The sequence below is a fragment of the Anas acuta genome, chromosome 16, assembly GCF_963932015.1.
Source record: "Anas acuta chromosome 16, bAnaAcu1.1, whole genome shotgun sequence".
NCBI classification, from domain to species: Eukaryota; Metazoa; Chordata; class Aves; order Anseriformes; family Anatidae; genus Anas; species Anas acuta.
Window position 1 is genome coordinate 11,687,183 of NC_088994.1, and position 14,714 is coordinate 11,701,896.

Here is a 14,714-nt window from a genome sequence, read left to right on the forward strand (position 1 = left end):
GGAGGTTGAAAGAAGCTGAAACTGTGACATGAGCTATGCAGGCTACCATGCACAGGTGGGTAGATACATAGTGTGTGTCCATGGACATGACCAGCAGCTTTAAGAATCATTTTCTTTAACTGCAAACCACTTTCAAGCCTGAATCTGTCCCCAGTAAAAATGCTGCGAGTACTACGTGGATGAACAGTATTCGTATATGGCAGAAGATAGTTTGTTCTTAGAGGTAATTCCCTCTGCTATCTCTGAAACTGGGTGTGATTTCAAAAAGCTGTCAATGTGTCACACACTCCTTACCCAGAGGAAATATATGACCTTACCCTTGCTGTTACTAAAGTCAATCAGAAATTTTGCTGCTAAGACTGGTGTAAGCTGGGAAGCTGATGTGTCTCTGACATTGTTAACAGCTGGAAAGGACTAACTACAGTTACACAGTAACTACAGGCAGGGCTGTAGCCAGTATACCAGGATGTGCAATTTCTGATTTCCTGAAACGAGTAATTCATTAGTTATATGAGTTATTTTGGGGGTTCTGAAATGAAATAGGGTGAGGGAAAGCCTGTCTTCCACTTTGACATTCTGCTTCCCTCTCAGATTTCTACTTCAGATCCTACCTAGGAAAGGATGAATGTTACAGCAATGTTACAGCAAAGATAAGCTTGGAGTGCTCTGTAGCACTTGTCACCTGAACCGGAAAAGTTTTCGAAGTAATGAAACTGAAACAGACTGGTCGTAAACTTGTCTTGCTATAAACTGCGCAGGCAGGAAAACAGAAAAGGGTTGTCTACCTGCAGAGCCGTGGGAACAAATTAATAGGCTGAATATTTCCCGTTAGTTTCTCACTTTACCTTCTGGTTTTGTTTAGATTTTTTTTTTTTTCTCCACAGCACTTGCAAGTTCCCTTTCCTTTAGCAGCAGCACATAGATCCCCACAGCACAGCATGCTTCACAGAACTGTCCTGTCTCCAAGTATAACCTTACTCTTGTTCTAGTGCCTCTCCAGAAAGCACAGAAAGAAAAAGAAAACCACTATTAATAATCCTCTAGTCTGACCTTTACATTTTCTTGGTATATTACATTCTCAGGGGTGTGCTCATCAGAAGGATGAACTCTCAGTCACAGAGGAAAAGACATTACGGCAGTGGAGACAGAAAGTGAGTCATGTGGGCATCTCAAGCATAATGCAAGATTGATTAATTTCTGCAGTGTGCAGCAACTGTTTCTGAAGCTTGGGCTCATAGTGATGTTTAAAGTGAACTTATCTGCTGGGTAATGATTTAATTTGTACACTTACTAATTGTTGTAACAGCCAGGCAGCAGGGTATTGATTAGGTGCTGTGAATGTTGCAACACAATAAATGGAAAGAAGTAGGTGTTCTCTCCCTTGGCTCAGGTGATGCCTTTCTCCAGGAACAGACCCACTGACTTTCAGGAGCACAACTTGCAGGAGTGAAGAGATAAGAACCTGACCATAGCTACCAGGTCTGACTGCAAGTCAGTTAAATAGGGATAAATGTGTTGAAATAATTAACATCATTCTTATGAGGGACACAAACACACAGTGTCTTCTGATGGAATAGGTGCCAATCTCCCTGGGCCTGTTCCTGTTGCGAAGCATTTGTTCATGACCCTGTCTGAGCCCAGACTCACAGATCATTTAAATACATTTCCTGAACTTTGTTCTGGCATCCCCACTCGCCGTCGCTGATTGTTCCTGGAAACACATTGGGAACAGGATGCCAGAGAGGAGGTTTGCTTAGAAGCCCCAGCTCCCTCCTGCAGGATGGGGCTGAAGGCGAAGAGTGCTGCCGCGGGCTGCGTGATGTTTGTCGTGGCCTTCAGCAGAGGCAGGACCAGGAGCGAGGGCTCCTCCTCTGCGTCTCTGAAAACCAAGCAGCCTGCTTTAAGCCTGGGTCCCAAGACTAATAAAAACTCTTGAGTGATGAGACACAAAAGATGTGCAGAGCTGGCTAGCACACCTGGCTAACAGTGACCTCCGAGGACAGTCCGGGGCAGCTCTCCCCTCGCCCGTTCGGGTGGCAGGAACGAAGAGGGAGCCACTGCAGCCTGTAATGGATGTGTTCTGCTAACACGGACTCACAGGTTTCCAAAGAGAAATTTATATCAAGATGTCTAATTTGTGAGAAAGCACTGAAAGTGAGATTTCGGTTATAACCACGCAGGCTCTTAGCAGATATGCCACAGCACAGAGAGCTGCTTGGAAATATCTAACTCCAGAGTGCAGGATGTGTGGCCAGGCCCCAGAGAATATTAGTCATATTATAAGTGAATGCTCAGAGCTGGCCGGAGATGAGTATAAAGTACAGTATGACAAAGTTGGCAGTACGTGCATTGAGCATGCTGCCGGGAGGCAGGGGGGATACTGCCACAACCACAATTATCACTCCCAGCCAGGTAAATTGATTGCAACTGAGGTAAAATTGAAGTTTGTTAAAAAACAAAACAACAGTCAGTTGTGGTGCCTGCAGAATAGAGGGGGAGAGCGACAGAGCAAGCTTCAACCTTAACGTCTGTGCTGGGTGACGGCACTGACGGAGAACACAAGAAGCCGCAAATACGAGTGCATATAGCAGGAAGAAAATCTGGGGCATGAAAATGGGCCGTGACTCGGTATCTCCCCCTTATTTCCAGTGGGTTGAGATCTTGCAGCAGCGCTTGGGCTGGAGATCAGCTCTCTGACAGAGCAGTGCAGCATCCCCCCGACTCCCCAAAGGCGGGGATGTCACCCCAGCTCCCAGCCTAGCTGAGGGGCGAGTGAGGGAGCAACGGGGGCCGTGAGGCGTGCACCGAGCGACATGACGGGGCCGGGGAGACACCGTCCCCAAGCCTCACACCTCGTGTCCCCCACCCCCCGCAGCACCGGCGGCCGCCTGAGGGCCGCTCCCCTCACAAGATGGTAGCCATGGCGGCATCACGTGCGGGGGCCCGGCCGCCGAGGGGCGGGGAGGGGCGGGCGCGGCGCTCGGCAGCCCCGGCCCCGCGGGGCCGTTTAAGAGCCCGCCGGGCGCCGCCTCGCCCTGCCCGGCCCGGCCCGGCCCCAGCCCGGCGGAGAGCATGCGGTAGGGGCGGGCGGGAGGCCGCGGCACCGGCAGCATGGGGCTGTGCTACAGCCTGCGCTCCCGCCTGGCCGCGGCGCGCCCCTCGGTGCCGTACGGCGGCCGGGGCGAGGCGGACCCCCCCCCGGTGACAGCGGAGCACGGCGACCCGCAGGTGCGGCACCGGCTGCGGCAGGACCTGGTGGCCAAGGAGCGGGCGGACAGGAAGCGGAGCAAGAGCATCGACAAGACGCTGAAGGCGGAGAAGAGGGAGTACAAGCAGACGCACAGGCTGCTGCTGCTCGGTGAGCGGCGGGCGGGACGCGGCCGGCGGCTCCCCCCCGGGGGCGAACCGGGGACGGGGGCTCGGCATCGCCCCGGGGGGGGGGGTCGGGGCGGTGGCTGCACCTCGAGGGGGAGCCCGCAGGGGTCGGAGGGACCCCCCCCAGCCGTGGGCGGCGCTGGGGGCTGTGGGAGGTTTTCCCCCCTTTTTTTTTAGTTTGGTTTTATTTATTTATTTATTTATCTGTCTTCCCGTGTGCGTTCGTGGCTTGGCGTCTCCTCGCCGAGTGCTGGCGGCTTGGGGAGGTGTCGGGGCTCCGAGGTTGGTTGCAGCCCGGCGGGGCCGTGCACCTGCCTGTGCGGCGGGGCGGGGGGCTGGGTGGGGGGCACGGGGTGCTGCAGGGGGTGCCCGAGGTGCTTGGGGTGCATTAGCCGCCAGGTAAGTCCGGGGGCTTGGAAATTCTGCCGCTCCCCTCCCCTCAGCATGCATCGGCTGGGACACCGACAGCATGTTGCGGAGCTCTGGACATCCTGGGGTAGCAGATGGTGCCTCAAACTTCTGCAGGATGGGGAGTCTCCTCCCTGCTGAGGTTGGCGTGGTACCCTGTGTGATGAATGGGGAGACTTGGCCCTCTTGGTGTTATTTTATTTTTATTTTTTTTTTAACTCAGTATGTTCATTGCCTGTATTTGAGGGTCTGAATTGCTGAGGAGCTTTAGAGAGCAGTATTGAGATGGTATTATAAGTCTCAGTGCTAAAAGTTTTTGGTCTATAAATGTGATCCCTTGTGATGTGGCCACAGCGATACGTGCTTCTGAAGGTGTCTTCCTCCTTCTGGGGGGGAGGGCAGAGCAAGCGATCCTTGTGTGAAGGCTCTGAGCTCTGTATGCTGCGAGCGTTGGTGGGAAGTCACACCTCTGACCAACGTAGCTCTCCTTTCAAGAACAGGCTGCATCACAGGTATTTTAGATCTTAACTTTTTAATTTATTTCAAGTCTGTTCTGCAGTAAACAAGTGCTTGGAGAAGGAGCTGTGAGAATGGATGTCTCTTTCTTTGTAGATTAAAAACAAAACAAGAAGACTAATGCTGATGTTAATCTGCTTGCCTGTAAGTCAGGAAGGCTATCTGATGGGCTGCTGCATTTGCACTAGGCAATGTTTCAGTGGCCTGTTTTTTTTAATGTTTCTTCTAGCACATTGTGCCACTGTACTGCTTTTTGCAGAAGTGACGTTAAACTTAGTGGGTTAAATGACATATCCTAGTAGTTTGAAGTTATCCATAGTGAAGCCAAAAGAGAGAGTATTCTTTGTCAAAGTACTGATTTATAAATCTGATGGATATGAGTCAGTGTTATGCTGGCAGTGGTTTATTATATTTCAGCCTGGACTTGAATAGCAGGAAGTCACTTCTTGGCCCTCTTGTAAATCTTGGGATGCCTAAGAGACCCATTTCCCCGCGCCTTGCGCAGAGACTGTCAGTTCTCTAGTTAGCTTCCTTCCCTTGTTGCGTCTCCCTGTATCCCACTCATACTGTTACTCCGTGAATTTTCTATTTCTAAACTGGACCAAGAAGTTTGGTGCATGGTTGATTATGTGCATCTGCAGGTATTGCTGCTGCAGCTGAGCATCTCTGTCCTGAGACATAGCCTGCATGCTTATGGATTACACCTGCTAATTATGCAGGACAGTCAAATTGACCTGCAATTGAATGAGGGGCAGGAATGTCTAGCTTGGATTTAAAGCAGCAACTGAGTCTACTTCCAAGGAATAGAGCTAGGGTAGGGGAAAATACACTGAAGAAGTGTAGACAAGGGATGTTTCCTCACCTGACACTGTAGGCTCAATGGCAAAAGCTTCAAAAGGTACTCATAGTTTCTTGCTTGTGCTCCCAGCTCTTCAGGCTGATGTGCTCCTGCAGACACAGAGCAATGGTGTGAATGGTGAAGGACACTGCAGGTGGCTGCTTTTTCTCTGAGACTGACAGAACTTAAATGAGAACTGTACCGATGCTTCAGGTCTGGTCTGTATCAGAAGTTACTTTATCTTTAAGGTACACCTGCATTAGCTCGCTGCAAACATCAAGAGCTGAAAAGCTGCACAGCAAATCCAGAGTTTACTCCTGTCACATGCTTTGGTGTACAGAATGTAGTGAATGCACAGTCAGGTGTGTCTGTGCCTGGGTGTGTTTTGTTTTGTGATGTGGATAACATACCTTAAAGCTATAAGCTCTGGTCTGTTACTTGCAGTATTAGAATGCTAGTCAGTGTGACTGGTGCTTGACATTCAGTGTTGCTTTTTTTTAGACCTACTAGAGTTCCTTGCTTTGTCAGTGTTCTCAGGGATGTGCAGTGCATGTGGGTATCCCTGTCCTGTTACTCGATTTATTTTTTTCTCTTTCATTGCTTTTCAACCATTTCTTGACATCAGGTAAATTACTAATTCCTAAAACTTCTCTTAGTTTTTGTGGGACAAAGGTTTTACATCTGCTGTATCTTTGAAGCAGTAATTTGACTCCATACTTGTGGTAGTACATGAGTTTTTCCCTTTGTGCACTTCCCTTTCACACAAACAATCAGATGTGATTTCATTGGATTTTGTTTAATGTGCTGCATGTGGGTGTACCAAGTCTCAACTTAAGACTCTGCTCATAATTATGATGACAGTTCAGGACTACTACAGTGTATTGAAGGGTGTTTTTCAGAGTGTGGGGGCTTCCTTTGTTTTGGGAACAGTCTTGATCCTAATTTGGAAGTGTGCTTATGGGGGAATTTTAAACTTATGGGGGATTTTAAACTTTGCTGTAGAACAATTCCACTATGTGTGCGTCCCACTGGTGACTTTAATATTGATCCTCCTCAGCCTTTTTTAAGACTTGTATTATAATTCATCTTAAATTTTGTTTTTATCATATAACAAATATATGAAAACAATGTTATTCCTTTCTCTGGGGTTTTAATGTTTTTGATCAGTTAGTATTTTTCCAACAACAATTAAAAAAAAAAAATTGTCAGAAATGTGCTCAGCTCTCCTGGTGTTTGTGTTGCTTTCTGTGAACTCTCACCCATGTGAGAGGTACCTATGGCTTATTCCCATAGAGAAATGGGGACTTAGATATCTTTGTATGTAAATAGAGATGCATGTACTTTTTATCTGGGGTATTTAACTACAACATGCTAAACAGTTCTGAATCTTACCTACATCAGTTCTTAAAAAATTACTAGAAGTGTTCTTACTTATAGGTACAAATATGAATATAGGCATGCAAATTAAAAGCTTTTGTAGGGGAAATACACTACACAGGAAAAAAATGCTTTAAGAAGCTAGAAAATATCAGCATGAAGACTAACCGCAGTCGCTCTTTCTGTGTGTGTGCTGCATGGTAAGCCCCTGGATAACATATAATTAAAGACTGTCTTGTATGGTTTACATTGTATTTTCTTCCACAGGGCTTGTACTTCATTGAGTGCACAAGATGGATGTTGTGCAGTGAATGAGTGGCTATTCAATATTCTTATCCTCCTCGTACAATGTGTTACCCCGTGCCCTATTTATGACACGCCATCCGTACCCCGTACTGAATAAAGAACTGTTGAACTCCTTGTGGGCTTTTCTGCAGCCCTGATCACTGCAGGGAATGTAGTCTCGACAAATGTCAGTGACTGTGTCTGCATGGCACTGCTGTGAGATGAGGTGGCATCGTTCTCCTGTTTTTATGGATGCTGGGGAGGGAAATACGACCATAGAAGGACTAAGGCTAAAGCTGTCCGAAGCTGCCATAAAGTTTAAATGAGTGATCTTTGCCTAATCTTAACTCTTAACTTTCTGCATAGCACTCAGCTTCTTTTATTGCACTTCATGTGTTTAGAGCATGGATGTCATGGCTGTGAATGCTCAAGTCAAGCTTTAGATGCTTCAGTTGCAATCTCGGAGGTGTGAAGCATGGCTTGGTGCCAGCGATGGGAAGCACGTGTTGCTTGGTTTGCTGTGGCAGCGCTTCACCAGAATGAAGCCTGTCTGGTTCTGCAGGGCTGCATTTAATGGCATAACCCACAAATATCCTTCCTCATGTTGTGATTCCGTACCTTGCTTGCAGTTAGCCAGTTATCCTGACGCTGCTCTGCTTCTGTCAGAGACCAGGCGGGTGGGGAAGGCATGGCTGAGAGGAAGACAACCAGTTGTACAGATAAATGTCTGTTCAGGTGCTTGAAGAGATTCCCTCTCACAGGAGCTTGTCACTGTAGAAAATAGTTTCATTCACTTCCAGCTCTCATTTGTTTCTTGTGCCTCATGTTTTGTGAGCTGAAGTAGGTATAAGCCCTGGGGAAAAAAAGGGTATGATCCTTATTGGAAGATATGTGAAAGGCAGGGAAAAATAGACTAAAACTGTAGAGAGAACCTGTATCCTGTTTTTTTTTAATTCTTGAGAACAGGGTTTCTGAACCTTAACATCTTATACTAAGTTGGTGTTTCATTTCCCCTTTAAAAAATAAGGAATAGGAAAACCAGCAAATTCTAGACTCAACCCGATAGGACGCTAGCAGTGCAAGTGTCTTATAACGGGCTGTTCTGCTGAGCAACCTGGCCTCCTGCGTGCTGAGAGAGGCTCAGAAGGCAGCAGTACACAACTGTGCTCCAAATGGGCTGTCATTAGTGGTAAAGGAATTACAATTTTTTCCAACAGGGCTCCCAGTAATTACCAGATACTACAAAAACACTTGGACGTGGGAATCTGTGGTTTCCATCCGCCGGGTACTTTCCATTGCAGGCATGATGATCCTGCTGCGGACACCAGGAGGTGGTACGCTAATTACGGGTCTGTCTTCATGATGAAGAGCCTCTGCAAGACAAGTCCTACTCGGTTCTCACCACTGCATACAAAATGGGATCTATGGCATAGACTGCTGCCTGTCCTGCAGAGATCTGCTGGATGTGGAGCATTCTCATGCTGAAAAAAACACCTGGAAAGCTTTGCATACCTTAACAAGGCTTTACTCAATATGCAAGCGGTGCTAGCTCAGGACCTGTGATGCAATTATGTTCACTGTACCTTGGAGCAACATGCTATCTTCAGCACTGGCACCTCTATGCTTTAGATAACTTGGTAAAATAGTTTCTCTCCTGTTTCCATAGAAAGGAGACAGACAAGCTACTCATTGTTCTCTGCCTTTTTTTCTTCCTCCTTGAGTGCTCCTGACCTTAACATTTTTTTTGTACTATCTCTACACAAACAAAAATCACTAGCTTCAGGCAGACACATGGCATGGAAAGCTTCAGCCAGTATATTTGAAATTTGGCAAAGTTAGAGCTGCTTCAAGCAGGGTCTGGCAATGGGAGTTGTTAGGAAACCTACAGCAGCACTGCTATAAAAGTGTCACGATGAAGAACTGCTAATGGATGGCACACTATTGATGCTAGGATGATGCTTTCTGTACAGAGAGCCAAACTGCAAAATAATTGCTTTCACAGTTGCAGCCCTTCAGCATTAGTTGCTCCATGTACGTGCCAGCATGGATTGTTGTGGGGAAGGGGCTGAGGGATCTGGGGGATTCCCTGTTCCCTAGCACCCACCACAGCAGCATGGGTGTGCATCATCTCTCCTCTTCCCCAGCGTGTAGGCAATGTCTGTGTTAGTGGTAACCTGTATTTTTACTCATTAAATGCCTGGTGGGATAGAGATGATGATATCTTACTATAGAAAGGCAGCATTCATGTGTAGCCACAGACCTAATTTGAGAGTTGTATCAAAGACTGTTCCTTATTTTTAAGTGAAGACTCTTCTCCAGCTGTGCTCTGGTTTTGCCTATTGTTCTTAGCTGTTTGTTCCATCTCTGTCCTTCTGAAGGAAGGCAGCAGCTCTTCCCTTCCTCTTGTAGGAAGGATGGCGGTTGTACCTGCTGGCATCATAAGTTTTCCCAGTGCAGAGTAGGTGGCTATACCTGAGTGAAAATGCCACATTTTTTGCCTGCAAAAGAAGTAATAACTCACTTAACATGCTTTTGGCTCCAATCAACTTGTGTGCTATTAGGCCAGCTCCATACTAAGATTTTTTTTCTTTAAGAGTGGGAAGAGGACTGTTTCACTTGCAGTTTCCAGAGCAGGCAACATTGCTTGATCACTCCTGTGTAGCTGTTAGCTCCTTTTTGTTCTGCAGCATCTTAAATTGAACTGTCTCCTGTGCTAGGGTTTCTCTAGGTCTGGCGGTGTCATGGCTGGGAATTGCTGATGGAGAGCACCAGCAGTGAAGAAATGAGAGAGGAGGACTGAACACAAACTGGTGCCTCTTAAAAGAGAACGTACTTTGAAAATAAATAATAAAAAAGAGAGAGACCAAGTGCTTCCATGCTATTTATAGTTCAAACTTTACTGCTGCAATAAAGTACAAGCAAAGTCCTGTTGTCTGATTCATGACGCATTGTGAGATTTTTGGAGCTGCATACAATAATGTGGTTCAGTCTCCCCAGTTTCTCAGCATTTATTTTTATATATACATATATATGTTGGAGCTGTGTTTGTGTTGTATGCTGCCTGCAACAGGCACCTGGTGCAGCTCAGGAAGAGCTGCCAGGTGCCTGAAGGTACAGTACCTGGTCCAGAGAAATTGTCTTCCTTCTTTGAGAGCTGGAAGGATGTAGATTCCAGCTATGACGACTTTTTCCAGACCTGATGTCTACCAGTTTTCTTATGTTAGAAGAATCAACCCTTGTTTGTATAGCTTCCTTAGGAAGGAGGGGTGAGATGCAAAAATGTAGAGCGCAATCCCACCTTGACTCCAAGTGGATGCTATTCCTGCAGCTATTTCCATCTGTGCTCTCAGCTTGCTCCAGAGTGGGGTTCTGCAGACAGCACACATTTCTTAGGTAACTTCATTCCTCTTCAGTGGGCCACAAGAGACAAGGTAAAATGTGCAAAATCTTATTCATTGAGCAGTGGTTTCCACCCCCTTGCTAGTGGTGTGACCTGCTTGGTCCTAGTAACTGGCCAAAGAAGTCAGGGTTTTGTTCATGTAAGCTACAGACCTTTCTTCTCGGATGTCCTGAACCCACACATTTCAGTGGTAACAGAGGTTTGTGCAGCAACCTGAAATTAGACCAGTGCCATCCTAAAATCGTAAAACTGAGGGGGCTTGTATGTGTTCATCTGCCAATACAGCTTTGGAGGATGGGAATGGTTGGGGTTTTGGCTAATGGTTGTTTCTACCCCCCCCCCCCCCCCCCCCCCCAAAAAAAGGTACTCCTTAGGCTTCTGACTCATTTTCTGAAGATGATTTGGGGGCTCTGCTGCCATGACATGCAGAGGCTGGTGTTGTAGTGCCTGTGTATTTTAGGTGGTCTCCTCAAGTGCTAGAGCTACAAAGCAGTGCCGCAGACAGGTGAAAAGTTGGCAGCACGTACTCTTGAGTTTTACTGACTGCCTACTGGCATGTTGGTCTTGGGCTGACCAGGACTTGGCCTGTGAATTACAACGTTGTTTGCCTGCGGCGCTTGGCTTTTCTTCCAGGCTGCATCATAGTATTTTATTGGCATGTTTCTGTAGTGATAGTGCATTTTCTGATCCCTCTGTGTAATGTCAGTGGTCAGAAACAAATTTAGGAACAAGAATCAATGTTTTTTTCTGAAGAAAATCACTGGGAGGCCTGTATCTTTAACCAGTGCTAGGTTTTGGTAACTCCTGATAAAAATGATGGGAATCTTGCAACTTATATTCAGCTACTTACAGACAAATGTGTTTTTAGAAAGGTATCTTTCTTTTATATAGATATTATATATGTGCACGCAGATCAATCTGTGTACATCTGTATTTCCTAGCTGTATTCTCATCTGCTTTAAAGTGTTACACATCTGTCTCAAAGTATCCTCTGCTAAAAGGAGGTGGATGATGATTTAATTTTTAACATTTGCAAGTGTTGTTGCTAAAAGCGTATCTATTAGCTGGTGTATTAGCTGTTTGTGTTCTCCTTCTTTAGCAATTCCTGTAACCTTAAGAGAAATTCCCAGAAATAACTGAGTATTTCTGCTCTTTGCAGGGGAAGTGCTTAGGCTCTTTGGGTGGACCTCATAAATAGCTCATCGCTTCTGCAATGTGTGGTTCAGCAGCATTGGACGTTGCAGTGGGAGCAGGAGATACTGGCACAGCCATCCCACCTACAGCATTTGGATGGACTTCAGAGGAGTCTTTGTGCCCAGCGGAGCTCCTCGTAGGGAACCGCAGCTCTCCTTGGCACAGGCTTCTGTTGCCTTTCCCATGCTGTCTGCCCTTGAACAGCCTCATGCAGGCAGCACCTCAGCTTCTGGCAAGATGCTGAAAAGTGTATTGGCCAGCAGTCATAGCTTGGTCAAAAACTGTAGTGTCAAAAAGAAGGTAATACTGAGGTGGTCATCTCAACAGGAATGTGAATAGTTTGTGTCCTTTCTGTGGGCTGTCAATACCTGCAGAACTCAGCAAGGTGTGTTCGTATTCTTGGAAGAGAAACAACAAAGAACAGTTACCTCTAATTACACACAGCTCTTCCCTGTTTCTCTTAAATTTGGGAGTGCGCTTATTCAATGAAATCATGCATATTTGTGAATCTTTCTAATTACTACAGTATGAAAAAGGCAAAGGGAAAAAGAGGCAATTCCCTGAAGTGAGGACAAGTCCAGATCTTTGTTACAAGAAAGCCCAGTTGCGGGCATGTAAATCCATAATATTTTAGATATATGGGCCTGAAGGGTGTCTTAAGAGAACTTGAACTCCCTAAACTTACTGTCATTGTTCCCCTGGTCAATGAGGCTTTTGAGAAACAAGCCACTGTATGGCTTATAAATAGCACAGCTGAAGTTTTCTTAACTTCCTCTAATACGTTCCTTCTGCAGAGAAAATCCACAGAACTGTCTGGGCAGCGTTTTATAAGATTTGCATGTCACAGAAAACTTGATAAGTGTTCTCTGCGTTGAGGAATGTGGGGAAGGTGTTAAACAGATGTCAGAGAGTTGCTAGTATTTATTTTGCCAAGTGAAGGAAGGGGACGCCAGGGAGGATGGATCAGTTCCTAATTAAGAGAAAGATGTGGATTTACAATCTACAGTCTTAGTCTGTTTAGCCAGCTCTCCAATCTCTTTGACAGCATGCTGGAAGTGGGGGAAGAACTAAAATTGCTGGGAAAACCCAGTTAAATTCTGCCTCCAGATTGGAGGGGGGCTCTGGGAGGTTTTCCTCCTACTGGGGCATTATTTCTTCTCCTCTTTCTCATCCTAAGCACAGGTTAACATTCTTGCAAGGAGAAATCTTCATGTGAAAATCAGCGAGTGCCCCAAACCAGTACCTCAGCTCTGTGCACACAGCAAGGCTGAGTGTGGTACTAGGCCGGCAGCGCGCTCGGGGCCTGGTTTTGGGAACTGAACCCACGGGGCCCTGCCTGAGCGTGGCTCGGCGCAGACGTGTTTGCACATTGCGGTGCTGCCTCAGCTCACGACTTTGACCTCCAGGAAGTATATCGGGTTCAGTGGAAAAACAAATGAAAGGAGGGCCCAACCCTTCACTACCCCGTGTGTGAACAGCCTGCGCAGGGATGGCATTTATTGCAGTCCCAGGGGAAGCAGCTGTGGGAGCTGCTATGACAGCATCCCTGGGAGCTGCAGGTGATTTATTTGTAGGGTGGAATTCTGCCAGTGTGAGTGGGAAAAGTGATTTTATGTTTCATTTTAAAGCAGTTTCAGGTGTGACCAGAGCCCTCACTGCAGAGCTTTCTTCCCCTCTCACTGCCCTGTGTGGGGCTGTGTTCCCACCCCAGCCCAACGTTGGGGCAGCACACACATCTGTGCCTACCGTGAGCTTTTTCTGCATTAAATTTTAGGAATGCTAATCCAAAATAAGTTGCTTTTAAAATCTGAGGTTTGCATTTTAGGAGCATGCATCTTATTTTATTTTTTGAAATTCAGTGATATGTGGACCAAGTGCATTACTGACCACTGATGGGCAGGTAGCATCAACGGAGGAGCTTCTAAAGCCCAGTGTACGAGGGCCAGTCAGCACTGTTATGGGGTGGTCAGGGCAGAGAGCAAGCAAGCACTGGTTAACACAGTGCATTTGTAAATCATGGAGCAGACACGGCTCTTGTGTTTGCATGTTTGATGAACTGAGAGAAGCCCAAGAGCAGGTGACTCCAGGTGCAAGCAGGTGCCCCAAGCTCCACCTGTGTATCAGGCAGTAGATGGTAATGTTACCTGAGCCTGCAGTAGGGCTTTATCTTATGTGCATGCAAGGAGAGTAGGAGGTATGTGTTTTTCCAGAGATTTTGATCTCCCTAATATACTGCAGTGGTCCTGATCATGGTCTTGCTACCGATAAACATTTTCTGTGTGCCAGCATGTGCAGCAACCAAAGGCAGATGGAAGGAATTCTCCAGGCTCCAACTCTGCTGTTCATAAGAAAAATGTGAAACTTTTTATCCCAGAGCAGTTGGCAATGTTTGTGGAGAGCCCAGCTCTGTTTTCTCATCAGTGCAAATTAAAATAACTTCAGAACTACATTTTTACTGTAAGTATTCTCTCTTCTTGTCAAGCCAAAAATGGCAGAGTTCCCTGGGGATCTTCATCCCTGTTGAGCCTGGAAAGGTTCCATTTTCACCTCCTCCGTTCTGCTTCGGGTGGTAAGAGCTGCTGTGAGGCATTGCAACAACGGGGCTGATGCCTGTTGGTCGAGCAGGCAAGGAATTGCCGTGGCTTTCAGTGGGAGATCCAAGCTGCTCTGGTCAGCACTGCGGTAATGCTGGTGCTGAAACTCCTTGCTTGGGCTCCACATGGGCAGCATGGTTTCCGTCTCTGAGATAGATGAGCTTATTGCTGTTTTGATCTTCTCCTATTGCCCTGCACTGCTGGAGATGAGCTTCAGGCATCAAAGGAAGGCAACTCCTTCATGTTAGTTCTTTCTGACTCCTTAGTTTTGCTTTCAGTAGTTTGACTGGGACACTGACAGCTGTGCAAGCCCCTTGTTTCCTTCCTCAGAGCCTGAGTTCTGTTGGCTTCTTGGGCAAAGTGCAGAGAGCCTGCCACCAACAGTGCTCATGCGTCCCTGGGATGCGCAGACCATGATGTGCTGTGGCTGTGCCCCAGGCCATGCTGGTCGCAGGGGGAACCAAGCAGAGCTGCTGCAGAACGAGAAATAGCTCCTCTGAGCGCTTGTCCTGCTCCCCGGCAGGCTGCCCTCGTGCCTTGCATCACAGCCTCTTCCTCTTCCCCTCCCTGCCCCCCCACCAGGCACAGTTTCTAGTCTGTGGGCTGCATTTGTTTGGTTTTGCATTTTTTCTGGTGGCTTTTATGCTGAAATCTCGGGATTGCTGGTTAGCCGGAGGGTTTCTGGAGCACTGGGGAATTTGTGGGACTTCAGCTTTACAAGGGGAGG

At 47.0% G+C, this 14,714-nt stretch overlaps 1 protein-coding gene across 1 annotated transcript in view; it reads left to right on the forward strand.

Moving 5' to 3' along the window:
* The first annotated feature begins 2,997 nt into the window (after positions 1-2,997).
* GNAS (GNAS complex locus) overlaps positions 2,998-14,714 on the forward strand; it is a 150,312-nt gene continuing 138,595 nt past the window's right edge. Inside the window, exon 1 of the mRNA XM_068700071.1 lies at positions 2,998-3,358. Coding sequence (XP_068556172.1) covers positions 3,112-3,358 — 247 coding nt within the window. The 5' untranslated portion in view covers positions 2,998-3,111. The remainder of the gene's footprint in view (positions 3,359-14,714) is intronic.